The sequence below is a fragment of the Pseudopipra pipra genome, chromosome 27 (genome assembly GCF_036250125.1).
Source record: "Pseudopipra pipra isolate bDixPip1 chromosome 27, bDixPip1.hap1, whole genome shotgun sequence".
Classification (NCBI taxonomy): domain Eukaryota; kingdom Metazoa; phylum Chordata; class Aves; order Passeriformes; family Pipridae; genus Pseudopipra; species Pseudopipra pipra.
This window is the reverse complement of record NC_087575.1, coordinates 4,734,362-4,760,576: the sequence shown is the minus strand read 5'-3', so window position 1 is coordinate 4,760,576 and position 26,215 is coordinate 4,734,362. Positions and strand designations below refer to the sequence as shown.

The 26,215-nt window shown below is 66.7% G+C and overlaps 2 protein-coding genes across 2 annotated transcripts; one reads left to right on the top strand and one right to left on the bottom strand.

Moving 5' to 3' along the window:
- Positions 1-204: 204 nt before the first annotated feature.
- Positions 205-5,682, bottom strand: TMEM221 (transmembrane protein 221). The gene is made up of 3 exons (XM_064637567.1): positions 3,192-5,682; positions 1,452-1,537; positions 205-803 (listed from the first exon to the last, which is right to left on the bottom strand). The coding sequence occupies exons 1-3, from the start codon at positions 4,115-4,117 to the stop codon at positions 397-399; spliced, it is 1,419 nt and encodes a 472-aa protein (XP_064493637.1). The 5' UTR covers positions 4,118-5,682; the 3' UTR covers positions 205-396.
- Positions 5,683-5,921: 239 nt separating this feature from the next.
- Positions 5,922-18,383, top strand: MEF2B (myocyte enhancer factor 2B). Its single transcript, XM_064637569.1, has 9 exons — positions 5,922-6,081; positions 13,330-13,410; positions 13,561-13,764; positions 13,847-13,975; positions 14,532-14,694; positions 16,418-16,563; positions 16,771-16,882; positions 17,000-17,090; positions 17,523-18,383. The coding sequence occupies exons 2-9, from the start codon at positions 13,357-13,359 to the stop codon at positions 17,833-17,835; spliced, it is 1,212 nt and encodes a 403-aa protein (XP_064493639.1). The 5' UTR covers positions 5,922-6,081; positions 13,330-13,356; the 3' UTR covers positions 17,836-18,383.
- Positions 18,384-26,215: the final 7,832 nt, after the last annotated feature.

Genomic DNA, 26,215 nt, shown 5'->3' with positions numbered 1-26,215 from the left:
AGGGAAGGAGGCAGGGGAAGGGCAGGGAGGTACAACCAGCCAGACAAACCACCTGGAATGTGCTGGAGAAGGAGGGAGGGTCGATCTCCTCATGGACCAGCTCCACTTGCTGCTTCTCCCCCACACATTCCACGTCCTTTCCCAGGGCTGGAAAACCAGGGGGAGGGTCCTGGCTGGGGGGGCTCCAGGCAGGGGTTCAGAGGCTTTTGGCTTCGAGCAGAAGTGGTGATTTATTCAGCAAAAGCAGCAAAAAGGCACAAGGCAGGAGGGGATGGGGAGGGAGGAGCAGCTTCGCGAGCCCCGACCCCGCGTGGGCTCCGAGCTGGGGGTGCAAATCCCAGCGCTGGCGCCTTCAGCTGCCCCGGGACGAGGCCTGGAGAGGGTCCCCCCTTGCCCTCACACCAGCGTGAGGTCCTTGCCGGGGGTTTTTCTCGCCATGGCGTCCCCCATCTCCGGCGGGATGACATTCCAGGCTTTGCCCTGCGCCTGCAGCATCCCGGACTCCGCCGACAGCGTCCTGTGCGCGCGGGGCTGCCCCGAGCCCTCCCTGCTCTCCAGGAAAACCGGGAAGGAAAATTTCCGGTGGATGTCGGGGCGGGGCCGCGGCTCGGCCCCGTCGGAGGAGTCTCCGTTCTCGTAGGGGCCGGGGGAGGCTCCGGGGAGGCGGCGCCGGGACGCGCGGAGCGCCCGGAGCAGGGTGTGGGTCACCGTGATGAGCAGCGCGATGATCCCGGAGAACAGGGCGCAGGCGGCGGGAATTCCGACCCTCAGCGCCGACACCCTCAGCACGTGGAGGGCGAGAGCTGGAAGGAAAGGAGGGCACGGAGCCCCGTGAGGAGCCGGGGGGGAGGAAGGGATGCTTTTACAGAATCCCTGAGGTTGGGAAAGAGTTCATGGATCCGCCCTGTGCCCCATCCCCTCCTTGTCCCCCAACCCGGAGCACTGAGGGCCACCTCCAGTCCTTCCTTGGACACCTCCAGAGGTGGGGACTCCAAACCTCCCTTCCAATGCCTGAGCACCCTTTCCATGGAGAAATTCCTCCTGGTGTCCAGCCTGACCCTCCCCTGGCACAGCTTGGGGCTCTTTCATCCTGTCCCTTGTTCCCTGGGAGCAGAGCCCGACGCCCCCCCAGCTCCCCCCTCCTGTCAGGGAGTTGGAGAAAGTGAGAAGGTCCCCCCAGTCCTCCTTTTCTCCAGGTTGAGCCCCCCCAGCTCCCTCAGCTCCTCCTCATCCCACTGACTCTCCAGCCCCCTCCCTCAGCTCCTCCTCATCCCACTGACTCTCCAGCCCCCTCCCCTTCTCCATTCCCTTCTCCAGCCCCTGCAAAGCTCAGGCCTGTGGTGAGCTCTGGGCACCCGGGGAAGTTCCCACTCCAGGAATGAGCTGGCAAAGCCCTTTTCAAACCCAAGCAGAGCCCAGCCCGGGGTGCAGGGGCTGGGAGGAGCCCTTGCCTGTGAGGTAACAGCAGATCCCGCAGCAGAAGAGGCCGACGGCGGCGTGCCGGACCTTCCTGGTGTCCTGGAGGAACCTGTCAGCCCTGCAAAACAGGGCACAGGGACACTGAAACCCCAGAGAAGCACCAGAGGAACACCAGAGAAGCACCAGAGGAACACCAGGGCTCCTGGCACAGGAGAAATGCTGGTACTCAACCCCTGCTGAGCAAAGGGAACCCTGGCTTTGGGTAGAGGAAGAGGTTCAGGGCTGGGTCGCAGCCCCGGGATGTGCTGAGCTTGTGCAGCTCTCAGGGCTCCTGTTCTTCCTCTTCCTGTTGCCCCGGAATAGGAGATTTGGAGATCACTTGGAATTTTAAACTTTCCCTGCCTGGCTCCTCCTGGGCTTCCAAGGCCCGATGGGGATGAGTTCAGGAGAGACAAACGCTTGGGGGAGGCTTTTTGCAGGTGATTTGCCCCTTTTCAGCAAACCCTGGAGAAGGAACAAGGGTGGGTCCAGCCCATCTCCCCCTCCAAGGGCTGGCACCTTGAATTAAGCAAGGCCGGGTTGTCTCGTCACCCTTGGGGGAATTCAGAATCCAAGGGGGATTTAAGACTTCAAGGGGTGAATTCAGCAGCCAAGGGGTGAATTCAGAAGCCAAAGGGTGAACTCAGCAAGCAAGGAATTAATTCAGAATCCAAGGGGTGAATTCAGCAGCCAAAGGGGGGAATTCAGCAACCAAGGAATTAATTCAGAATCCAAGGGGTGGATTCAGCAGCCAGGGAATGAACTCAGAAGCCACGGGGGGAATTCAGCAGCCCAGGATGCTCTGCCCTGTCCCTCTCCCCCCAGCGTGGCCCCCTCCCCTCCTCGCTGCAGCCCCTGGGCCGTGTCCTGCAGCCCGGGGCCGATTCCAGCCCCTGGAGCCGCTCCCGGGGCCGGTGGGGAAGAGCGGCCGCTTTGTTTTATTAATTAATTAATTACCTGCGGCGGGAGGGAGGAGTGGGGAGGGGAAGGACTTTGTTTGGAGCTGGCCCGGAGCAAGGGAGCGCTGAGTAATTCAGTGTGACAGCCCCAACGTGGGAAAGGGCCCCGGGCCGTGAGCGGGTCCCCTAATGACCCCCGAGGGGATGGGGACCCTGCCGGCACCTCCCGCCCGCGGGCAGCCTGCAAAGCTGCGTGCCCGTGTCCCAAACCCTCCCATCCTTCCAACACTTGATGCCCCCAAACCCTCACATTTCTTCCATCCCCCAGTGCCCACAACCCCACCCATCCTTCCATCCCCTGGTGCCCCCAAACCCTCCCATCCCCTCAACCCCCAGTGCCCCTCGAACCCTCCCATCCTTCCAATACTTGATGCCCCCAAACCCACCCATCCTTCCATCCTCCAGTGCCCCCAACCCCACCCATTGTTCCATCCCCTGGTGCTCCCAAACCCTCCCATCCCCTCAACCCCCTGTGCCCCCAAATCCTCCCATCCCCTCAAGACCCTGTGTCCCCAAACCCTCCTGTGCCCCCAAACCCTCCCGCTCCCCAAACCCTCCTGTGCCCCCAAGCCCTTCTGCTCCCCAAACCCTCCCATCCTTCCAACCCTTGATGCCCCCAAACCCTCCCATTTCTTCAACCCCCTGTGCCCCCAAACCCTCCCATCCCCTCAACCCCCTGTGCCCCCAAACCCTCCCGCTCCCCAAACCCTCCCATCCTTCCAACCCTCGGCGCACCCCGACCCCCCCCATCCTCCCACCCCCCGCGGCCCTCACCGGTCGTGCCCGGGCTGCCCCCGGCCCAGCTCGGTGCCGAGGTGGCCGTGCAGGAGGCAGAGCAGGAGGCAGCTCAGGTTGAGCATCAGGCAGAGCGCGGCCAGCGTGGCCTCCGCCACCTCCATCGAGCGCTTCGCCCAGCCCGGCAGCTCCCAGTGCTCTTCCTGCGAGAGCTGCAGCAGGAGGTTGGAGGAGAGCAGGGCCATGACGGCGGACAGGGCGCCGAAGAGCAGCAGCACCGTCAGGGCCCGCTCCCGGTAAGCGCCGGCCATGGCGGGGTCGGGCACCGGGGGGGCTCCGGGGGGTCCCACCCGACGGTGCGTGCGCTCCCCAACTCCTCGGGGCTCCCGCCGCCGGATCCCGGCCACCGGGAAAGGGAACTGATAACGGGCACCGGGAGCGGGAAAGGGAACTGATAACGGGCACCGGGAGCGGGAAAGGGAACTGATAACGGGCACCGGGAGCGGGAAAGGGAACTGATAACGGGCACCGGGAAGCGGCACCGAGCCGGGAGCGCCCCCGGCCGCCTTCCTGCCCCGCCCGTGGCCGCCGGGGCGGGTCGGTCCTGCCCCCGGGCCGGTCCTGCCCCCGGGCCCTCCCCTCGCAGACCGACCCCCCCCCTCCGTCCCCCGGGCCGGCTCCGCCCGCCGCCCGCCCCCGGCGGGGCCCCCGGAGCCTCCTCGGGGCAGGGGGGGCTCGGGAGGGCGATGGAGGAGGGTCCGAGGAGCCCCTTTGGGCTCGGCGGGAGGGACAGACGGACACCGAGCAGAGCATCCTGCCGCTCCCCCTCGCTCTCCACGTTCCCAGCCCCGACCGTCCCGCTCCTGGGAAACCCCCGGGATTGACCCCCGGCGACACAACCCCGGCCCCAGAGAGGAGAGGACAAGGGGGAGGGTGGTGGGAAGGGGCCACCGCGGTGCCCTCATCCCGCGTCCCCCCAGGAGAGGCACCTTTGGCCTCCACCTGCAGGGGGAGAATCGTCTCCAGGTCCGGGGGGAGCACCCAAAACGTTCTCAGTCCCGGAAGGCTGGGAAAGGACCCCCGGGGCTCTGCGCTGCCGTCAGCCCCCGGCCCTTGGGGCCCCCACGAGTTTCCCATGTCTTATAAATATCCTGGGAAGCAGAATCGCCTTCCCCTCTGGGACCTGCCCTGCCAGCGGGGCCCCCTGGGAATCGGGGAGCATTAAAGCAGGATTAACTCGGGGAAAATTCACTCCACAGGTCACCTATTACCTCGGGAAAGACCCCAAGCCTCGGGAGTGGTGGAGAAGCCAAGGCAGAGTTTCCCCCCTCAAACCCACCCCCCTGGCATGGGAATTCCCCCCGTGTGGGGGACAAGGGGACACCGGGGGACATCGGGGTCTGGCCTTCCCGGGCACATCCTGGGCACCCTGCCAGGGCCAGGCCAGGGGAGCGGGTGTGACACAGCCCCCTCCATCCCGGTGGCAGCAGTGCCTGGGCCCGTGCCCGGGCCTGGCTGTGGGATCTGGAAGGGGTGACCTTTCCGTCTGGCGCGGGGGCAGTGCCGGCCCGGCCTTCCCGTCCCGCGTGGGTGGTTCCCCTGGCACCCCCCGCTCCCGGAGCCGACAGGGGCTATTTTGAAAGCTGCCGTGTTGCCCTTGGCAGCAGCTCGGGTTTGGCTCCCGGCTCCTTTCCAGCCCCGCTTGTATTTTTGCCTGGAGGGGGATGTCAGTCCCCGGGACTGTGTCCCCAAAGTCCCCAAACCATTGGCAGCATCCCTGTCCCTTCCCCCTGGCCGGGAGAGGGACAGGGCTCAGCCGTGTCCTACCCTGGGGTGCAGAGCACTGCAGGTCTCATCCCAGGGCATCCAGCAGCTCGGGCTCCCCGAAACCCCAGGATTTTGGGGCAGGAAGAGCCTCAAGAGGGAGCTCAAAGCTTTCAAGTCTCTCAAGGGGGTTCCGGGCAGCCCCTTTGCCCAAAGAGGGGCTCAGTTGCCACGGCTGGAAGCGGCTCTTGCCTTGCCCAAACCCCTGGGAAGCCCGAGACGAAGGGAGAAGGACGGGGCAGGGATGTCCCACACCCCAGGCAGGCAAAGGGGCACCGTGTGTGTCCCCACCCCCTGTCCCGGGGCAGGATGGGCAGCTGGATGTGTCACCTCGGACCCAGGACGTGGCTTTGTGGGCGCTCTGGCACTTCTGCTCTCCCCCTCTTCAGGATCAATTAAGATTGGGCCAATTACCAGCCTGCTAATTGCGCTCTGTAAATCACGAGCTTTAAAAGCAGCTCTGAGAAAGATGCCACGTCCTGTTCTCCAATGCATCCGGAGAGCCCCCATCCCTCCAGCCTCCCTTCCCAAACCCCCCCCCGGGGCTGGGGGCTGGCACTGGGTCCCCAGTATGGCCAGGGTGGAAGGGCATGTCCCTGATATCAGGGATTCCCTGATAAACCCCTTCCCACCTGCTGCCCGGGCGCTCCGCTCCCGCAACGGGAGCTCGGGAATTGCATCAGTTCCCCCTGACTGCTGTAAACACGGGTGTCACCCCCATCCCAGACCCCAAATCCCCCCCACTGTCACCCCAACCCCAGACCCCCCAAACCCCACCACCCTCACTGGCCCCGCCCCTTCCCCGTCGCCCCGCCCCTTTTCCAAGCGGGGGCGTGGTTATGCAAACCAACCCCCGGGCTTTCGCCAATGGCGAGCGGGCCCGGCGCCGCTATGCAAATGTACGGCGGGGGTGGGCGGGGTTATGCAAATATCGCCGGCGCGGCTCGGGCGGGCAGCGCGCGCTGCGGGGACACGGGACCGGGACCGGGATCGGGACCGGGATCGGGACCGGGATCGGGATCGGCACTGGAGGGGCCGCCCCGGCTCCGCCGCAGCGCCGGGAACGCGCGTCCGGAGCTGCCGAGGAGGACGAGCCGCTGTCCCGGTGCGTGGTGGCCCCGGGCGGGGAGGGAGGAGGGTCCCGCACGCCCCGGGGGGGGGTCCCGCACGCCCCAGGGCTCCGGTGTGGCCGGTCCCGAGGAGTCGGGGGACAGAACGGCAGCCGCGTGCCCCCCATTCCCGGCTCCGTCCCGCCGTTCCTGCGGGGCGCTGCACCGCATCCCCCCGGCCGCGCCGTCGGGGCGCACGGGCAGGGGGAGCGGGGCCGGCCCGAGGAGGGGCCGGTGCGGCCGGACCGGCGCCCGGCGGGCTGGTCTGGGCACGGCGGAACCCCGGCCCCCGCCCCGCCGTCTAGGGATGGCGGGCTATAAAAAGCCTGCGGTTTGCGCCGCGCTCGGGGCGGTTATTTTTACTCGTGTCTGTGCAGGGAGGAACGCCCGGGTTTAACCCAAAAGTGCAGCCTGGATGGCAGCCGCCCTGCCCCGGCCCCGCCGCCGCCTCCTGAGCCCACCGGGCCCTTTGGGCGCTGGGGCTGAGCCCACCGTGGAGAGGGGAAACTGAGGCACGGCCCCGCGGGGCTGGTGGCTCGACGTGCGGGGAGTGTGACAGTGACAGCGGTGACACCCCGGTGCGGCGCCAGGGCCTGGTGACAACTGGGCTGTCACTGCTCTGGCTGTTCCCAGCACTCGCTGGCTCCTTCCCGCTCCCAGGTGGGGATGGGACACGGCTCCTGCCAGCACGTGGCATCTCCAGAGTGTCCCGGTCTCCCTCCCTCACCCGGGAAGGGCGAGGTGGATCCTCTGCTGGATCCTCTGCTGGATCCTCCTGCCCGGCACAGCCGATTGCCAGCACATCCCCGGCCCCATCCCTGGGGCTTTACTCCTTTAATGAGAGAAAGTTTCCCAGAGCTGCTGGCTCTGGGGTTTCACAGGGAAGGAATTAACGTGGATGAGCAGGAAGGCAGGGCCAGGACCACGGGCTGTGCCCCCACGGTGCCCCCACGTCCCTCGGGGCATCAGGTGCCAGTTGGGAAGGGAGTGTGGGCGAACTGGTGAGCCAAATCCTGGCCCTTTTCCATGTCCCTGGCTGCCAGCTGGACATGGCACGTGTGGGGAGACCTGTGGATCTCAGGAAGGAAGGGAGATCCGGGAGGGACAGGCAGGCCTAGGTTTGGTTTAGGATGTCAAACGTTCCCGCTCATCTCCAAGCCTGGAGCACTGATGAAAAGGAAAGTAATTTTGGGAAACTTTGGAAAACTGAGTGTTGCAAGGGGACAGGGATCCTGCTGACTCCCAGGAGAAGCATCCTGGCAGTGAGGGAGCTGGAAAGCTTGGCATGCCACGCTGCAGTGGGAATGCCTGGAAGGATTTGGGGGGAGGGAACTGGTGCGTTTAAGACCCTCTGAATTTCCCTCCTCTTCACCAGAATTGCAGCAGGATTGTGAGGAGCAAACCAGGTTTGGGAACCACGCAGCCCTGACGCCACAGGGGTGGGCTCAGGCCAACCAGGAGCGACTTTGCTGCACCCAGCAGAGCCTCCAGCAGCAAATATCCCCCATATTAATTCCCTCCATCATTCCCCAACCCTGTGGGAACCGCGTGTCCCTTCCCTTGGCGAACACGGAGCAGAAAAGGTGGTGCAGGCCCGGAGGGGGGGTCTGTGCGTCCGTCTCTCTCCCCCCAAGGGGAAGAGCTGCCTCATTTTTGGTGGTGGTGGAGGGGTGTTTCGATCCCTCCTGCTTCCACACAGTCATTTTGGAACCGAAAAGCCTCCGCCCATCGCGCTCCGCCGGCGGCACCGGCCCGTGGCAGCGCCGGGCACCGGTGGCACTTTCGCTCTGTGTCACCCCCCGGCAGGACGGAGCTGAGGCTGGAGGGTCCCTCCAAGCCCAGCCAACACCTGGATTTGGCTCCAGAGGGTCACCCAGCCGTGATTCCATGCTGGGACGGGGGTGGGTAAATCAATTCTAATCAATCAATTAGAACTCCCCCCCCCCCCCCCCGGGGGTTTTGTGGGCCCTGGGGAAGGGGGTCGGTGGAGGTGCTGGTGGTCCCTGAGCCCCCGCAGGACCCCTTTCCCACCAGCCTCTCCTTTCCCCTACTTCCCAGCCTTCCTCCTGCCTTCCCACCCCCCCTCCCAGCGCTGCCAGCCCTGCTCTGGTTTGTACTGGTCGCTTGTCTAAACAACCTATAAAAAGCAGAAGGGCCTGACAGCCCCGGCACAAACCCTGCTCTGCTCAGGCCGTTCCCTGCTCCGGGGCCGGGATGCTGCTCACACCGGCCCTGCCATTCCCTGGGGAGCTGTGGGATCCAGGGCTGGGAGCAGGGCAGCACCAGCCAGGGGTGGATGTGCCCCCCCCCCCCCCAGTCCCAGCACTGTGTGTCCATCCGTGTCCTGTGCTCCTCCGACCCCGCTGCCCTCCCGGTCCCGGCGAGGCAGCATCAGCCCTGCCCTCCTCTGGGATTTTCCCCCCCCTGCCAAACCCAGCTGCTTCTCCCTGTGAAAGATGGGATGGAAAATCTTTCTTCCCGCTTTAATCTTCGTTTTTCTCCGAGAAGACGCTTTTTGGGAGCTGACAAATGCCGACAGCAATTGATAACCACTCTGTCTCCCCCCCCCTTCCTGTTCCCACCCAGTCACCCCCAGCTTTCAGGTTTGCAACTGAATCCCCATAATTTGGCAAAAACAATATTTCCCCCCAATTTCTGTGTCCCATGGGAGGAAGAATCACCAGGGAGCTCAGAGGGGTTATTAGGGGAGTGCTCAGGCCCTGGAGAGGCTTTGCCCCCCGAGCGCTCCCCTAATAACCCACCTGCTTTGATATTAGGATAAATCTGATGGATTTAACACTTCTGGGGTCACTCAGGGACACAAAGGTGTCAAAGGCAGTGTTGGGAACTCCCGTTATCGTGCCGAGCATCCCACACCACACACGGAAAAACACTCCCCTCTCCAGGGGTTCGCTCGGTCTCAGAGCACTAATTAGGGGCTGGGGTGGGGAGTTTACACACCCAGGCGTGATGCAAACGACCCCAAAAGGTGTGGAGGACCCGGGGTGTTAATTACAAAGGTGGTGGCAGCGCAGGGGTCAGGGTGACACCCCGCTGTGGGTGCTGGCACGGGCAGGGGGGGTTGAGGGGCTGCGGGACCGCGCCCGGTGCGTGCGAGCGAGCAGAGCCCGGGCTAAAGATAAGCTGGCGTGGGAGGGAGCGGAGCCTGACGGGATGCCAGGCAGCACCAGGGCCTCTGCCTGGCACAGGGAGCGCAGAGTGACTCCTGCCTGGAAGGTTTCGAGGGCTCCAGAGCTGCGGGTTCTGTCGGGATGACGGTGCTGGAGGGTGGTTCGCTCATCACACGAGGAGCCTCCGCGGGACGTGGGGCCTGGTGGGGACACCCCGATGGGGAGCTGAGGGGTCTCTCCAGGGCTGGCTCCCCTCTCCCTCCTGCTCGAGGCCACGAGCCCTCCCTGGATGTCACCCCCTCCCCGGAGCTGCTCCCCCGGGGCTGTCCCTGTCCCACGGACGGGCTTCTCAGTTCCACAATGACTGTGTGGAAGGAGGGAGGACGGAAACACCCCCCAAACACGAGGCAGCTCTTGCCCTGGGGGACACAGACAGACACACAGAGCCCCTCCAGGCCCAGGGGGTGCCACCCCTCTGTACCAGGGGCTGGAGGTGGCGATGCCAGGCAGAGCCTGTGCCCGTCAGGAATTGCTGCCCATCCCTTTATCACCCTTAAAACACAGCGTCAAAGCCCCCTCTCCCCTCCCAGCCATTGGTACCTGTTGGGGTGGCCGTGGTGACACTCTGGGTTGGCCATGGTGACACTCTGGAGTGGCCGTGGTGACACTCTGGGGGGCTGTGGTGACACTCTGGGGGGGCTGTGGTGACACTCTGGGGTGGCCGTGGTGGCACTCTGGGGGGGCCTGGTGACACTCTGGGGGGGCCTGGTGACACTGGGGTGGCCGTGGTGACACTGGGGTGGCCGTGGTGACACGTTGAGGTGGCTGTGGTGGCACACTGGGGTGGCCGTGGTGACACTCTGGGGGGGCCGTGGTGACACTTTGGGGTGGCCGTGGTGACACTGGGGTGGCCGTGGTGACACTCTGGGGTGGCCGTGGCGACACTCTGGGGGGGCCATGGTGACACTGGCATGGCCGTGGTGACACTGGGGTGGCCGTGGTGACACTGGGGGGGCCGTGGTGACACTCTGGGGTGGCCGTGGTGACACTGGCGTGGCCATGGTGACACTGGGGGGGCCGTGGTGACACTGGGGGGGCCGTGGTGACACTGGCATGGCCGTGGTGACACTCTGGGGTGGCCGTGGTGGCACTCAGGGGTGGCCGTGGTGACACTGGGGTGGCCATGGTGACACTGGGGTGGCTGTGGTGACACTCTGGTGTGGCCGTGGTGACACTCTGGGGTGGCCGTGGTGACACTCTGGGGTGGCCGTGGTGACACTGGGGTGGCTGTGGTGACACACTGGGGTGGCCGTGGTGGCACTCAGGGGTGGCCGTGGTGACACTCTGGCGTGGCCGTGGTGACACTGGGGTGGCCGTGGTGACACTCTGGCGTGGCCGTGGTGACACTGGCGTGGCCGTGGTGACACTGGGGTGGCCATGGTGACACGTTGAGGTGGCTGTGGTGGCACACTGGGGTGGCCGTGGTGACACTGGCATGGCCGTGGTGACACTGGGGTGGCCATGGTGACACTGGGGTGGCTGTGGTGACACTGGCATGGCCGTGGTGACACTCTGGGGGGGCCGTGGTGACACTGGCATGGCCGTGGCTCCGCGTGTCCCTCCCACCCTGCGGGCCCCCCGCCCATGGCACGGTGCTGGTGGCAGTGGTGGCCCAGCCGTGGGTGTCCCCAGGGGTGCCAGAGTGGGCTGGGTGGCCGAGGGGACCCCCCGGGAGGAGCAGAGCCCTCGTGGGCAGGGTGGGGCTGATGAAACTGCCCCAGGGGTTGCACGAGGCCTCCGCCGGCTCCGCCACTGCTGACCGGGGGTCCGGCTGTGGTGGGTGCCCCTCACCCCCCTGGCCCCACGGTGCTGAGGCTGCTGCTTCCTCTGGACTCCCCCCCCCCAGCTGCTGGGCTGGGCTGGGACCACCAGAGCATTGTCTTGTGGGTGCTGGTCCCATCCAGGACCCCCACAGAGTCACCTCGTGGGTGCTGGTGTCATACAGGACCCCCACAGAGTCGCCTCAGGAGTGCTGGGACCCCCTTGGGACCCCCACAGAGTCACCTTGTGGATGCTGGTGTCATCCAGGACCCCCACAGAGTCACCCTATGGGTGCTGGTACCCCCCTGGGACCACTGCAGCATTGCCCCATAGGTGCTCCTTCCCTCCAGGACCCCCACAGCCTCACCCCATGGGTGCTGGGACCCCCCTGGGACCCCCACAAAGTCACCCCATGGGTTCTGGGACCCCCCTGGGACCCCCACAGAGTCACCCCATGGGTTCTGGGACCCCCCTGGGACCCCCACAAAGTCACCCCATGGGTTCTGGGACCCCCCTGGGACCCCCACAGCCTCACCCCATGGGACACTGGGGCACCACAGCACCCAAGGAGCCAGGAGGGGACTGTCCCCACACAGACCCTTGGCAGCAGGTGGGTGACACACCTTCCATCCCCAGCACCCCAGAGCCCTAAAAACCCCCCTGGGGCGAGGCAGAGCAGGGATATGGGGGGGAATCCCAGCTGGGGGAGCACCCCCTGCCCCAAACAGGCCAGACCCCGCTGGCACCCCGAGCCCCCTGGGGAACAGCCCCTCTTTCCACACCCCAAACCGAACCCCGTGGGGGTGGGCAGCCAGAGCTGACCCCTCGGGGTGGCCCCAGGATTTACTGGGAGCATCCTCAGTGTGGTGCCACAGGTGTCGGGGCCGGGAGAGCGGGAGCTGGTCGGGAAAACCTCCTCCCTTCCCGCCGGGAACCGGCGGCTCTTTCCGGCGGGGCCGGGGTGGTCCGGGCACCCCCCGCGCCCCCCGTGCCCTGCGTGGGCCCCGGGACACAGGGTGGCAGCGGGGCCGTGGGAACGGCAGCGCCATTTCCTTCCATAAATTAAAATTAGTCTTGATCAGCTAAATTTAGCAGATGGCAAAATGGCAACGGGCTCGAGACGGGGGGAAGCGGGACCGGCCCGGGGGGCACCGGGGCAGCGAAGGGTTGGCTGGTCCCCAACTGCCCCCCCGGGTGCAGCCCTGGGGATGGATGGGCTGTTTGGGGTTCCCAGGGTGCTGCTTGTCCCCAGCACTGGGTTCCCGGCCCTGTTGGCTTCCCAGCTTGGCCCTGGCTTGGGGACAGCGGGGACAGCACCAGGCAGGATCTGCCCCCAAACTGGGGCACCCATTAGGAGTGCCTCGATGCCCCCCGTGGCTCTGCCCCAGAGGCACTGGGGGGGATCCCAGAGGGGTTTTGGGGTGACTGGGGCTGGGGGACGGCAGAGGGGCGAGAGTCGGGGCCGTGTGGCAGCAGAGGGGGGGGCACGGTGGGGTCACACCCCCGTGCCAGGCTCTGAGGGGTGCGGGCACCCCCCAGGCAGGGGGGCTGTGGGGTCCTCAGGCCCCTCGCCCTTCCCAGGGCGGGCTCACATGGCCATGGGAGGTGGGTGGTTTCGCTTTGCCGTCTCCTCGTGCAGCCACTTCCTGGCCTGCGCATGGCGGGGGTCAAATTTAGCCCGTCAGTCTGAGCTAGAGAGAAGAAAAAAAAAATAAAAAAGAAATTTAAAAAAAAAAATCCCCAACTGGAGCCCAAAACCAGCCCCTTCGTTGGAGGGACCCTCCCCGTCACCCGCCCTTAAATCCGCCCTCCCCGTCCCACGGACCCGCCGGCAGCAGCGCCAAGGGCAGCATCGGAGCAGCCCCCCCGGCCTTGAGGGGGGAGCAGAGGGATGGAAAGTCTCCTCCTGAGCTCCCGGTGAAGGATTTGGCATCCCAGCACCGTGGGTTTCCAGCCAACACCCAGAGGTGCTCAGGGTGATGGAGCCGGGGCGGCCGGGCAGGGCTGAGGGCATTTTTCCCCCTCTACCCCATCAGAACTCCCCAATTTATATTTTTCCCCCCCACTTTCCAGTTTGCTGCCATCTTTGCGGAAGACAAGACAAAAAAAAAAAAACCCAAAAAACCCAAAACTTCCTCCAGAAAAAACTTTTTTTTTTTCTCTTTTTTTTTTTTCTTTCTTTTTTTTTTTTTTTCAGCAAAAAGCTGATTTTTGGCGGTGCTGGGGCGGGGATGCTCGCTCGGGGCGGCCCTGGGGCCGCGGGGGGCTCAGGGGCTTCTCGCTCTCTTCCAGCCCCGAAACCCGGCGCGGGAGGCGAAAATGGGCCGTAAAAAAATACAGATCAGCCGAATTTTGGACCAGAGGAACCGGCAGGTAGGACCCGCCCAGGGGGGGCAGCGGGGACGGGGGGCAAAACCTCTGTGTGCTCCCACCACCCTCGGGGGCGCTGGGCCCTGCAGAGGGTCCCCAGAGGAGGGTGTGGGGCGAGTCCGGGGGTCTCCAGCGCGGTGTCCCCCCCCCAAGGTGACGTTCACCAAGCGGAAATTCGGGCTGATGAAGAAGGCCTACGAGCTGAGCGTGCTGTGCGACTGCGAGATCGCCCTCATCATCTTCAACAGCACCAACCGGCTCTTCCAGTACGCCAGCACCGACATGGACAAGGTGCTGCTCAAGTACACGGAGTACAGCGAGCCCCACGAGAGCCGCACCAACTCCGACATCCTCGAGGTACCGGCCCGGAGGGGCAGCCCGGGGAGGGGCCGGGGCGGCTGAGGGACCCCCCTGATGGCCCCGCTGTCCCCCTCCCCAGACGCTGAAGCGCAAGGGGCTGGGGCTGGAGAGCCACGAGCTGGAGCTGGACGAGGGCCCGGAGCCGGGGGACAAGGGGAGGAGGCTGAGCGAGGGCGTGGACCTGTCGGTGGCACGGAACAGGTTCTACGTGAGTCGGTGGGGGGGGGGTGAGGGACCTCCAGAGACTCCGTCCCCCCTCCCCTATGTGTGTGGTCTCAGCCCTGCAGAGCTCTGAGGGACCTTGAGAGTCCCCATCCCCTTCTTGTCCTTGATCCTGGCCCTGCAGAGCCCTGAGTGCCCCCAAGAGTCTCCATCTCCTCCCATATCTGTGATCTCAGCCCTGCAGAGCCCTGAGTGTCCCCAAGAGTCCCCATCCCCTCCCCTGTCTGGGATCTTGGCCCTGCAGAGCCCTGAGTGTCCCCAGGAGTCCCCATCCCCTCCCTGTCCTTGACCTCTCCTTTGGCCTGAGAGTCCCAGGGATCCCCAAGGTCCTCATCCCCTCCTTCGACCTCTGCTTTGCCCTGCACATCCCTGAGGGTCCCCGGGAGTCCCCATCCCCTCCCTTGACCTCTCTTTTGCCTTGCAGGGCTCCGAGGGTCCCCTCCCTCGACCTCTGCCTCTCTCTGCCCATCCCTGAGGGTCCCCAGGGGTCCCCAAAGAGTCCCTGTCCCCTCCCTGTCCTTGACCTCTGTCTGTCCCTGCAGAGCCCGGTGCCGCTGCCCGAGGCCGTCTATGGCAGCTCCCCCCCGGGCACGGACACGTCCCTGGGCAGTGCCAGCAGCTCCCCCCAGGGCCAGGGCCGCTCCCCCGCCTTCAAACCGGCAGCCCCGAAGCCCCCGGGACGGTCCCCGGGGCCACTGCCCCCAGGTAGGCTGGGACCCTTCAGCTGGGGACGCTGTGGGGAGTGGGGTGTAGGGGAGGAGGTCCCTGCTGTGGGTGCCACATCCCTGCTGTGGGCACCCCATCCCCACCAGGGACACCCTGTCCACAACAGGGACACCCTGTCCACACCAGGGACACCCCGCCCCTGCCATGGGCACCCTGGACCTGCCATGGGCACCCTGACCTTGATGCAGGCACCTCACCCCCACAACAGGCACCCCACCCCTGCCACGAGCACCCCATCCCCACCGTGGGCACCCTATTCCCACCATGGGCACTACATCCTTATCATGGGCACCCCATCCCTGCCATGGATATCCCAACCCCACCATGGGCACCCCATACTTTCCATGGGCACCCCATCCCTGCCATGGGCACCCCATACTTTCCGTGGGCACCCCATCCCCACCATGGGCACCCCATCCCTGCCATGAGCACCCCAACCCCACCATGGGTACTCCATCCCCACCATGGGCACCCCATCCCTGCCATGGATATCCGATCCCACCATGGGCATCCCAACCCCACCATGAGCACCCTATTTCCACCACGGTCACCCCATCCCTCCCATGAGCACCCCATCCACACCACGAGCATCCCCTTCCTTCCATGGATATCCCAACCCCACCATGAGCACCCTGTTCCTGCCATGAGCACCCTGTTCCCACCATGGGCACCCCATCCACACCATGGGCACCCCATCCCCACCACGGGCACCCTATTCCCACCATAGGCACCCCATCCCTGCCACGAACACCCCAACCCCACCATGGGTACCCCATCCCTGCCATGAACACCCCAACCCTACCATGGGTACTCCATCCCCACCATGGGCACCCCATCCCTGCCATGGATATCCCAACTCCACCCTGGGCACCTCATCCCCACCATGGGCACCCCAAACCCACCACGGGCACCCCATCCCCGCCATGAGCACCCCATCCCCTCCATGAGCACCCCAACCCCGCTGACCCCGCGGGGGTTTTCCCAGCCAGGCCCCACATGCAAAGCTGCCCTCGCAGCCTCTCCCGGGGATTTACCGGGCGCGGGGCCGGGGCGGCTGCGTGGGCAGGGAGAGCTGCTGCAGCTCCAGCTGTGGAAACACCGGCCCCGGGCCCCCCTCCAGCTGCTTCCTGCCCCCCCCAGCACCCAGCACCCAGCACCCAGCACCCAGCTGGGCCCTCACCCCACACCCAGAGCCCGAGCACGGCACGAGGGGCTCGTCCTGCCCGGCGGTGACAGGGACCCGGTGGCCTCCGGGCCCAGGTGGCTGATGGAAAAGCTGATGGAAAAAAAAGAGATGCTGGGCCTTGGCCAGTGGAAACCCCCCCGCCCCGGGTGGGTGGGTGGCGGGTGTGGGGGTGCAGCGTCCCCGTCTGTCTCCTCGGGGTGCTGGACGTCCCCCCTCGGGAGGTCCTGGCTGTTCCATGGGGGGTTGAGGTGTGGGAGCTCCCCGTGGCAGGGTCCGGAGGGGGGGTTGGCAGCCTGCCGGCACCGGGGTTGGGTGCAGCCATCGCCTCCGTGTGTCACCTCTTGTCACAGCCCGTGGCCGCAGCCCAGCTGCGCCGGTGGCCCCGGAGGATGTGGCCATGAGGATGTGGCCACGAGGGCACCGGGGCGGCCACCGTCACACCCGCGGGGATCCCCCCTCCGTCCCCACATCCCCTGGAGCCACTCCCTGCATCCCCCTGTCGCTCTGTCCCTGCAGGTCTCGGCTACCCCCTGTTCCCTGCGGGCGGCCTGAACCGAGCCCTGGCCACCAAGACCCCCCCCCCGCTGTACCTGGGGGCCGAGGGCCGGCGCGGGGAAGCCCAGGGCAGCCTGGCGAGCGCCCGGGGCGGCGGCAGCACCGCGGTGAGTCCGGCTGTCCCCGGGGCCACGGCGGTGTCCCCTCCCCAAACCCAGCTCCTCCCAGCTCCCCTTCCCCAGCCCAGCACCGGGGCTTTGCTGGGGGGCGCAAGAAAAGCCCGGGGTGGGGGGAGACGCTGCATCACGGTCCCCTCGCCCCCCCGAGGGCTCCGGTGGCACAAAGCCTGACGGGCTCACCCCCTGCTCCCACAGCGGCCGCTCTACCCGGCCCTGCAGACCCTGAGCCCCGTCCTCGCCCCGGGCAGCTCCAGCATCCCGAGCCACGGCCTCGCCGGCTTCCCCTTCCTCAGCCCGGCCCAGGCGGGTGAGTCCTGGTCCCTCAGCCTTGGGACAGCATCGGCATCCTCCTCCCCGTCCCCCCTCCCGACCTGTGGGTCCCCCTCCCCCGGATCCCGCTCACTCCTGTCCTCCTGCCCAGCAGATTTCGGGGCTGGCGAGGTCCCGCCGCCCCCCGGGTTCCTGCAGCCCGGCCCCCCGGCGTGGCAGCACCCCCGGGACATGGCAGCGCTGGGGTAAGGACGGACGGGGGGACTGCAGGGGGGGGGACAGGGGAGTGTCTGCTCGTGGGTGCCACCTCCCAGCACCCAAGGCACAGCCCCCCACCCTCCACGCTGGTGCCTGTCCGGCTTCACCCCAAAACTGGGGTAGGGTCACCCCCCAGACTCCTTCCCAGCTCGCCACTGTGGGCAGAGCCTGTTTCCAACTGGATTTCCCCATGGAGCCGGTCCCCATGTGCCCCCCCAGTCACACACCAGGCTCCCAGCAGCTGGATGGGCACCTGCCCAGTGCCCAGCTGGGCCAGAGCCGGGGCATGACACGAGTTTGGGGGGTCTCAGCCCCTCTAGCGATGAAAAGCAGGGGTGAGCTCAGCCTTTCTCCACCCTGCGCACCCCGGCAGGGCATCCAGGGAGACCCGGCCTCACCCTCCTCCCCTCTCACCCCAGGGTCAGCAGCCGAATCGTCTCTGCCGAAGACCCTCCCCCGGCCCCCGGCTCCTCCCCGCAGCACCCAGCCATCAGCATCAAGTCGGAGCGGGTCTCCCCGGGGCTGGGCTGCCCCTCGGGCACCCCCCAGACCTCCCTGGCCAGCCTGGCGTCCCTCAGCGAAGCCTCCCGAGGCCCCGGTGACCTCCAGCCCCGGGACGACTACGCCAAGGGGTACCCCTACCCCCTCGGTGCCCCCCGGCCGCCGGCGGAGGAGCAGAGGGTCGCGGTGCCCCCGCGGCGGGCGCAGCCCATGGACGTTTGGCAGAGATAGCGAGGCCGAGGGGGCGCGGGGGGGTGGGCCGGGGGAAGCCGTGCTTGGGGGGAGCAGCCCCCCCTTCGCCCCCACCCTCAGGCCCTCGGGGAGAGCCCCCCGTGCCCTTTGCAGAGCGCGAGCGGTGCCACGGGGGCTTCTGGCGGGGTCCCGGCCCCCCACCCCGCTGCCCCCCACATGCCACCCACCCCCCTCCCCGCTGCGCTGCCCCCGTGACCCCCGCGAGGCCGGGACCCCCAGGGGCAAGGAGCGCTGCCCCCGGTGCCCATCCCCGCCCGTCCCCGCACCGGAGTGTCCCCAGCGAGCGGGAGTGGCCGAGAAGTGCCACGCGGTGGCAGCAGGACTGAGAGCACCGGCACCAGCTCCGACCCCGCACCCCCCCCCCGGCCCAATCCTGCGCACAGGGGGGGCTGCCGGGGTCCCGCAGCGAAGGGGGGATGAGGGGGGAAAGAAGGGAAGGGGGCGGCCGGGGTGGTGGGTGCTGCCCCCCCACCCCCCCGCAGGGGCTCTTTTCTATTTATTATTATTATCTTCTCGTCAATAAAGAGCTGGGGGTGTCGGGGTGTCTGCTGTGATCTCTTGCTGTGATCTCCTGCCCTGGGGTGGCAGGTCCTTAATGTCCCCGGGGGGAGACGTGGCGCTTTGTCTCAGTGTTGCTGTCCCCCCCCCGTGTCCCCCGGGCTCAGAGCCACCCCTCCAGGGTCACCAGCCAGCGAGGTGGGTGCCAGCCGGGTCACCCCCAGCCTGGCCAGGCCCCCGCGGCCCAGCCGTGCCGTCCCCACCCCTCGGTGACCCCAAAAAGCTGCTCGGAGGGTCTCAGTGCCACGGCCCGGCGCTGGGAGCGGGTGGGAGGAGGAAAAACCCCTTCTGTGCCCTTAAGATCGGCACCGGCGGGGCAAGGGGGGGGTTAAGCGGAGGGGTGGGACCGGCCCGGCTGAGCTGTGCCTCTTATAGCTCAGGGCTGGGCTGGGGATGGGGGTTCTGCCGCTTTTTGGGGTGGGGGATCATCCCCCGGGGCCTGCTGGGCACAGCCGCGGTCACGGCCACGCTGCTGGGGGGTGAGTGAGGAGGGGAGGACCGGGGTCCTGCGGTGCCCCCCGCCCCGGAGGGGGGTTTGCCGGTGGTGGGGGGTTCCCCCAGCGCTGTCCGGGCACCCCCAGGTCGGGATCAGGTGGGGGCAGAGGGTGGGGGTCCCTGCACACCGCCAGCACCGAGCTGGGCCCCTTCCCGCGGCGGGGGGGATTACTGAGCCGAGCCCCGAGATTAAAACCTGGGCGGGAGATTAATCCTGGGAAGAGTTTGCCCCGTTTAATAGAGTGACATAAATACCAGCCGGGATTAGGGGGCTGCGCGGAGCCCCGGCAGCCCAGGGCTGGGGCCGGGCTCGGCCCAGGGCCCCCCCCCGGATGGTGGGTCCCCTCCTGGGCCACCCTTGGGACTGGGAAGGGGCTTCTGCACGGAAAGAGGAGGCGAGACACCCGGTGAAAGTGTGGGGGCTGGGGTAAGAGACACTGATTGAATAGCAATGACTGCATGATTTATGGTTTGCATTATTGCATGGCTCATTTGAATATATGCTAATAAGGCTTTTCTCCCCGTTTTGTTTGTAAGATTTAGATTTGCTATGGCAACCCGCTGGCATGGAAGGAGCGCCAGGAAATGTCAGGGCGAGGTGAGCCCCGGGGAGGGGCTCGGGGCTGTCGGGGGGGTGGGGGGGACTCGTCGCATCCCACCACCGGGACACGGGAATGGCCGGCGGGACCCGGAGGGCAGAGCGGGAGACCCGGAGCCACCGGAGCCACGAATGCCACCGGCACCTGCAGGTCCAGTAACGCCCCTTGCGACAGGTCCTGAACTGGGGTCGGGGGGTGCCCTGGGGTGCCCCCAGCCCCGCTTTGGTGCTGCACAGAGGCCCCTCTGCCCCCAGCCTCGTGTCGCTGCTCACCTGCCGAGACCCCAGCGCAGGGGAGGGGGGGTGTCCCATCGCACTGGACCCAAAGGTGGCACCCAGGGACCCCCAGGTTTAGTGGGGAGGGGGTGGACAGTGCTCGGGGTGACACTGGGAAGCGACAGAGCACCTGCGTTCGCTCTGTGTCCCCCGCCATCCATCCCACGGGGTCCTGGCCCACCGCGGAGGGCTCTGGGCCATCTCCCCACCTCTGTAGCTGCGTGTCCCCTTCCCAGGTGGCCCGAGAGCTGCCCCAGTGAAGCCCAGTTACCTGCAGAGCCAGCACGGGGGGCTCTGTGCTGCTCCGGGGGGGTGCTGGGCTCCAGCGCTCGGGGCTGCGGGGCCGGTGGGGCTTTGTCTCCCGGTCGGTGCCGGTCCCTCTCCCAGCGCGGGGGGGGACGTTGCTGCCGAGGGTCTGCACCCCGATTTGGGGGGCTGTGCGCCTCGCAATCGGGGTGTTCCCTTGCTGGGGAAAGACACGGGTGGGTTGGTTTCGGGGGCGTTGTCCCCTCCCCAGAGCCCCGGGGGAGCAGCCCCGGATCCCAGCCCGGGGGGGTGTGGGCTGAAGGTCCGTGTCCCACGGGGGGGGACACATCCCGACACATCCCCCCGAGGGGACACATCCCGGGTCCCTGCGCTGCCCCCTCGGCTCTGCCGCCGCCGGGAGAGCACCGGGCCTGTCCCCTCGGAGCCCCACGGCCACGCGTGACCGCGGGCAGGGCCGGGGACGCTCCGGGCTGTCGCGGTGGCCCCGGGGCTGGGCACCGCCTGTCCCTGCAGCCACCCGGCCGCCAGGGCCGCCCGCTCCGACGGGGGCCGGTCTCCGCTCCCGGGAGCTGTTCCACGCCTTATAACGGGGCAGGAACGAGCCCCGGGGGTGGCGACTAGCGGCCGCGGCCCCGACGGATCGGAGGTGTCCGGTCCCTCCTGGCCGCCCCGCCGCAGCAAACCGGGGCCGAGCCGGGCACCGGGGGCTGCCTCCCTTCCCCCCCCGGTGCGTTCTCCCCCAAACACCCACTTTGTTGTTTTGCGAGAGCCCTGAAATATTGATGGCGCTGCGCCGAGCGCCTCTTAATGAATTTTTGATCAAAACTGTATCAGGGAGCCAAAATATGCCACCCATCCATCCGCCCCCCCAAACCCGTGCCCCTCGGGGGTGGGGGGCACTGCACCCGCCGGTACCGGGGGGACGCAGGACCCGGGCCCGACCCAAGGCCTTTTACCGGTGGCAGTCCCCGGGCAAGGCGGGGGTCTCACCGTCACTGAGGGCGGGGGTCGCACCCCACAGCCGGGCACGGTTATTCCAGGGCTGGCGGCAGGATTTGGGGTGCCCGGCGTGCAGGCCCGGCCTCCTGCAACCCGCGGGGCTGGGAGGGCCCGGCCGAGCCCCCTTGAAGCCCCGGCTGGACGGGACGGGCGGTGGGTGGCCGGGGCAGCGAATCGCGGTGCCCCCCAGCCCGGCCGGGAGAAATATTCGTTAATGAGGAAATGCATAAGCGGAGCTCATTAGGGCAGAGCACGGCGAGCCGGCGGCCTCCCCGGCAGCACCGGGCCGGGGGCTGCTCGGGCAGGGCTAGGGGGGCACCGGGGCGGCACCGGCGCGGTCCCGGCTCCGCGGCGGGGGCCCCGCGTCCCCATCGCTCCGGCGGCTGGAGCCGGGCACGGCCCAGCCCGGCCCCGTTCGGTGGCTGGGGGTCTGCGGGGGGTTGTGCGTCTCTTTGTGTCCCCCTCGGTGCCGAATTCGGGGCGCGAACCCCTCCGAACGCTGCGCGAAACCACCGATTTTTAGCGCTCCGAAAATCCGGGTGCGGCGGAGAAGCGAGGGCGGGGTGGGGGTGGGGGTGTGTGTGGGGGAGAGGGAATCCACTCCCGGCCGCTTCGGGGCTTGTAGCTGTTGACCCCCCCCGGAGCGGGGGACGGGAGGGGGTCATTTTTGGTTTAATTAAATAAAAATGGCCAATTTCTGCTTCATTTCCACGGAATAATCCCGCACCGGCCGGGAACGGGGCGCCCCCGCCCCAGCCCCTCCCGCAGCCCCCTGAGGGGGGTAACGGCAGGAGGATCCCCCAAATCCCCCCCCCCGTCAAATCACCCCTTGGGGCGCCCCGAACCCTGAGGGTCCCGCAGCACCCAGGGAAGGGAGAAGATGCGAAGGGAAGGGGGGGCCGAGCTCGTCCCCGCCACCCGCTGCCCGCGCGGGGCCGCATCCGCGGGGTCGCCGGGATTACTATTATTATTATATATATTTTTTCAAATAATAAAATCCTCGTTATTTTTAGGTTCTGCTGCCAGAGCCACCCCCGCGGCCCCCCTCTCTCCCCCCCCCCCCCCCCAGCCCGGTGCCCCCCCCACCAGCGCAGGGCTAACCTATCCCGCTCCCGACGTGAGGACGTCATTCCTTACGTAGTAAAATATGGAGAAAGCAAAGGGGAAAAAAAAAAAAAAAAAAAAAAAAAGACGCATTTTTTTCCCTCCTCTCTCTCTCCCATCTCCATTTCCAAAAGGGACAAAATGGATGTTTGGGCGGAATCCGCCCACCCTACGCCACCCCGAGGCCCCGGCGGCGGCGGGCCGGGGCTGCCCGGTTCCTCGGGGGGGGGGGAGTTCCTGGCGTTAAAGCCCCGGGCAGACGTTCTCTGTTTAACCCCACGTACAAGGCAACGTGATCGCGGGGGGCTCCGCTTCCCACAGCCCTGCCGCTCCCGGCCGGTCCTCTCCGGGAGCCGCAGCCCGGCTCCCGCACCGCCTGGATGGCCCCGGGCCCCGCGTCCTGCCCGCAGCCGGGGCCGGTTCCCCCCGTCCCCGCCCCGGAGGCTGCCGGTGTCCCGGTGGCTCTCGGCTCCCGCTGTCGCTAAGTCATTAATGGATGCAGATGTGCGGAGGGAGGTAAATAATCCCCCCCACTCCCCTTTTTTTCGTCGCTGTTCTTTTCCCCCCCTCTCTCCCTGCCCCGCACTGAACTCGCCGGGCCGGGGCGGCCGCCGGTGCTGCCGGTGCTGCCGGTGCTGCCCGCAGGAGGGGCAGGGCTGTGCGGGCACCGGCGGCCGCCCCGCTCCCCCTCCCGCTTCTCCCAACTTGGAGGAAGTCCGCGAGGGGGGACCCCGCGCCTCCCCCTCCCTCGCCTTATTTTTTTTGGGGGGGTGGGTGGGGTGTTGTTTGCCCACCCCCCCCCACACCCCATCCCGGATTAGGGTCCCGGCAGCCCCGGTGTGAGCGTCGGGGTGGGGGTGAGATGCGGAGGGGGGGGGACGGACGAGGCGTGGAAAGCTGCCCTCCCTCCGGCTCCCGCAGCGCCGCGAACAATGGCCACGGGCTCCGTGGGGACAATGCCCGGCGGAGCCGAGCTGCTTGGGTTGCAGGACACGTCCACCACCGCCTCGGCCACCCCGGGCCCCGGCCCCCGGCTCCCCCGGGGCCCGCACCCCCCGCTCCCCCGGGACACGCACCCCCCGCTCCCCCGGGGCTGTGGGAAAACGCGTGGCCGGGGTTGGCGGGGCGGGAAAGGGGAGGGAGGGGGGGCACCAAACTTAGGCAAAAGTGTCCCCACCCCACCCCGGAGGTCGGTTCCGTCCCCTCCTGGCTCTGGGGACCCCGTCGAGCCCGGCTCGTCCCTCTCGCCCGTCCCGGCTCTTCCCGCGAACTCCAGCGGGTGCTCCCGGCCGGGGCTCAACAGGTGGGCGCCGGGCAGTGCCCAGGTACGCGCTCCCCGCGCCACCCTCCAGCCCTTTTCCCACCCCTCCGGCGCTCCCCCCTCTCTCCCCCCGAGCCCCCCTCCCCTCATTATTCCTGTTATCCCAAGGCAGCCTCCGTGCCCAAACGCCGGCATGTGCGAGGCAAACAGAGCGCGATTGTTCCGAGCCTGGGAACGCGCGGAGGGGGCGCGGGGGCCGCCGCCCGCCGCCCCCCGCCCGGCCCCCGCTCAGACGCGATTGTGATGGAAATAGGCCTTTTCCCCGCATGCTGTTGAACTTGATGTTGACTCCTTTTCTTTGGGGTTTCACGTCTCCTCGGTCACTTGTTTTGTGGGAAAATTTTCTCCCGGGCTCCGGTGTGAAATTAATTAATCGGGGCCTCTAGATGGCAATGGGGACACAAAAGGGGACAGCCCGGGGAAACTCCGGCAAACTCACAAAAGCCACCCCCGGGGTTTATAGCCCCGGGGCCGGTCGGACCGACTGCCCTGCCCTGCCCGGTGCCCGAGGTAAGGGGCTGCCGGAGCGAAGTTTCGGTGTGTGCAGCTATTTTTATTTTTATTTTTTTTTTTTGAGGGGGGAAGGATTGAGGGAAAAAAAAAAAAAAGAAAAAAGAAAAAAAGAGGAAAAAATAGAGCAGGGAAAAAGGAGGTTGGGGGTGCCGTGTCGGGGGGAAGATGTTGCGTGGGCATCCCCTTCCATCCCTCCCAGCTCCGTGTTGGCGAGAGGTTGTTGTATCCCAGCTGTTAAAAAAAAAAAAAAGGAGGAAAAAAAGAAGTAAAAAAAAATTCCCCACGCAAAGGGCCGGGACTGAATTCGGCGTTTCTGGAGAAAGGAAGGACAAAAAAAAAAAAATTAATTATCTTGTTTTATTATTATTATTATTATTATTTTCCCCCCTTCCAAAAAAAAAAAAAAAGAAAAATAAAAAGTGACTGGGGGTGTTCCTCTGCCCGGCTCTGCCCGAGCGGGCACGGCAGGGAATTCCACGCCGTTGTTCCCCGAGCTGGGAAATCTCTGCCGTGCGCGGGGAGGGGGGAAAACCGTTCGCTCCCAGTTTGGGCTGGGAATGGTTGTTCGATTCCCAGTCCCTCTCCTCGCTCTCAGTTTCAACGGGTGCCGCGTGCTGTGTGTCCTCCGACGGGATTAGCGGCGACGGGGGGATAAATGGGAAATCAGATTTTCTCTGGGAGCACTTCGCAAGGCAGGATACGATTGTTTTGAGGCGGATCAATCTTTGCAAAGCGTTCGGGGCTTTGGGGAAGCATTTTTGCACGGGAACAGGCCAAAAAACGCGAGCGTCAAATGCCATCCCGCTCTTTGTTGCCACAACACCTTTGGGTGACAGCGGCCGCAGAAAGAAAAAAAAAATATCATTAAAATCTGACGTATCTTTAGTTTTCGCCCACATCGATATTTCCAGCTGGGCGGGAATTCGGGTAAATTTGGCTGGCGATTTGGGGACCCCTTTTCCTCGGGGTCGCCCCCCCGCCCCTGCGGTGCTGGTTGAATTGAGCTGCGAAGCGACGTGGAGGGGAACGAGTCGTTGTGTTTTAAATGCAAATAATTCCCGGCGACGTTGGAATCAAACGAGGGTGGAGGGGGGGAAAAAAAAAAAGAATTAAACAAAAAAAAAATGAGGCGGGAAAAGAAAATGAAAAAAGGCGAGGGGGGGCTGTGGGGGGGGAAATCTCGGTAGGAGGAAAAAAAAAAGGAGGGAAATTAAAGAGCTGAAAAATCCGCTTTCGAGGGGCTCCGGGCCGGGCGGGCGGGCGAGCGGCTCCGGTGCCCGGGGAGCGGCGGGGGCTGCCCGGTGCGGGGCTCCGGTGCCCAGGGCACGGGGGAGATGGGCCCGGTGGAGACAGACGGACAGACAGACGGACAGGCACCAGGTGCGAGGCTGCCCCTCCGCCGGGGTGCCCTGGATGTCCCCGGCAGCAGAGGCCGTGTCCCGCCTCGGCCCTGGGCGCCGGGCGGGGGTCCCCGCTCCCCGCGTGGAAGGCACCAACCGAGGGGCTCCCCACGCCCTGCCCGCCCGCGGGACCGGCCCCGGCTGCCCGGGCAGGGGCTCCAGCGCCGCCCACCCCCCGCCCCCGCCGCCGGCCTCGCCGGGAAAGTTGCTCCAAGTTGGAGCGATGGCGGCGGCTCCTCCTGACGCCTCTTCTTCTCTCTTTCCCTCCCCAGGTGGGCTCGGCCGAGCGGCGTCGCGGCGACCGGACGGCGGGCGAGGCGGAGGTAACGGCGGCTCTCCCCCTCCTCCTTCCCAAAGGCGGCCCCGGGACGCGGCCGGTTCTCCCGGAGGGATGCGGGGCAGGTGCGGGACCCGCAGTTGGCGACGTCGCCGGTAACGGTGGGAAGTTCCCGGGCGGGCGGGGAGTGGCACCCGGCGCATCCCCCGGTGCCGCGGGACAGGGGGGCCGGGGCCGGCCGGGCTGACGGGGCTCCGCTGCTCCGGTGGGGCCCGGGGCCCCCGCGCCGAGCCCTCCGCGCTGCCTCCCGCCGAGGCGACCGCCGGTTCCTGCGGCGAGCGCCGTGCTCGCACCGGAGCCCAACATGGCTGCTCTAGTGAAGGCATTTGATTCACGCGGGGGTGTAGGCGAGGGGAGAAAGGGGGGACCGGAGGCGCCGGGGCCGGTCCAGCGCCCGCAGCCGCCGGGGCGGCGGGTACGGGCGGGCGACGGCTCGGTAAGTGCCGGGAGGAGCGGGGCCGGGCGGGCCCCGTGGAGCCCCCGCCGCGGAC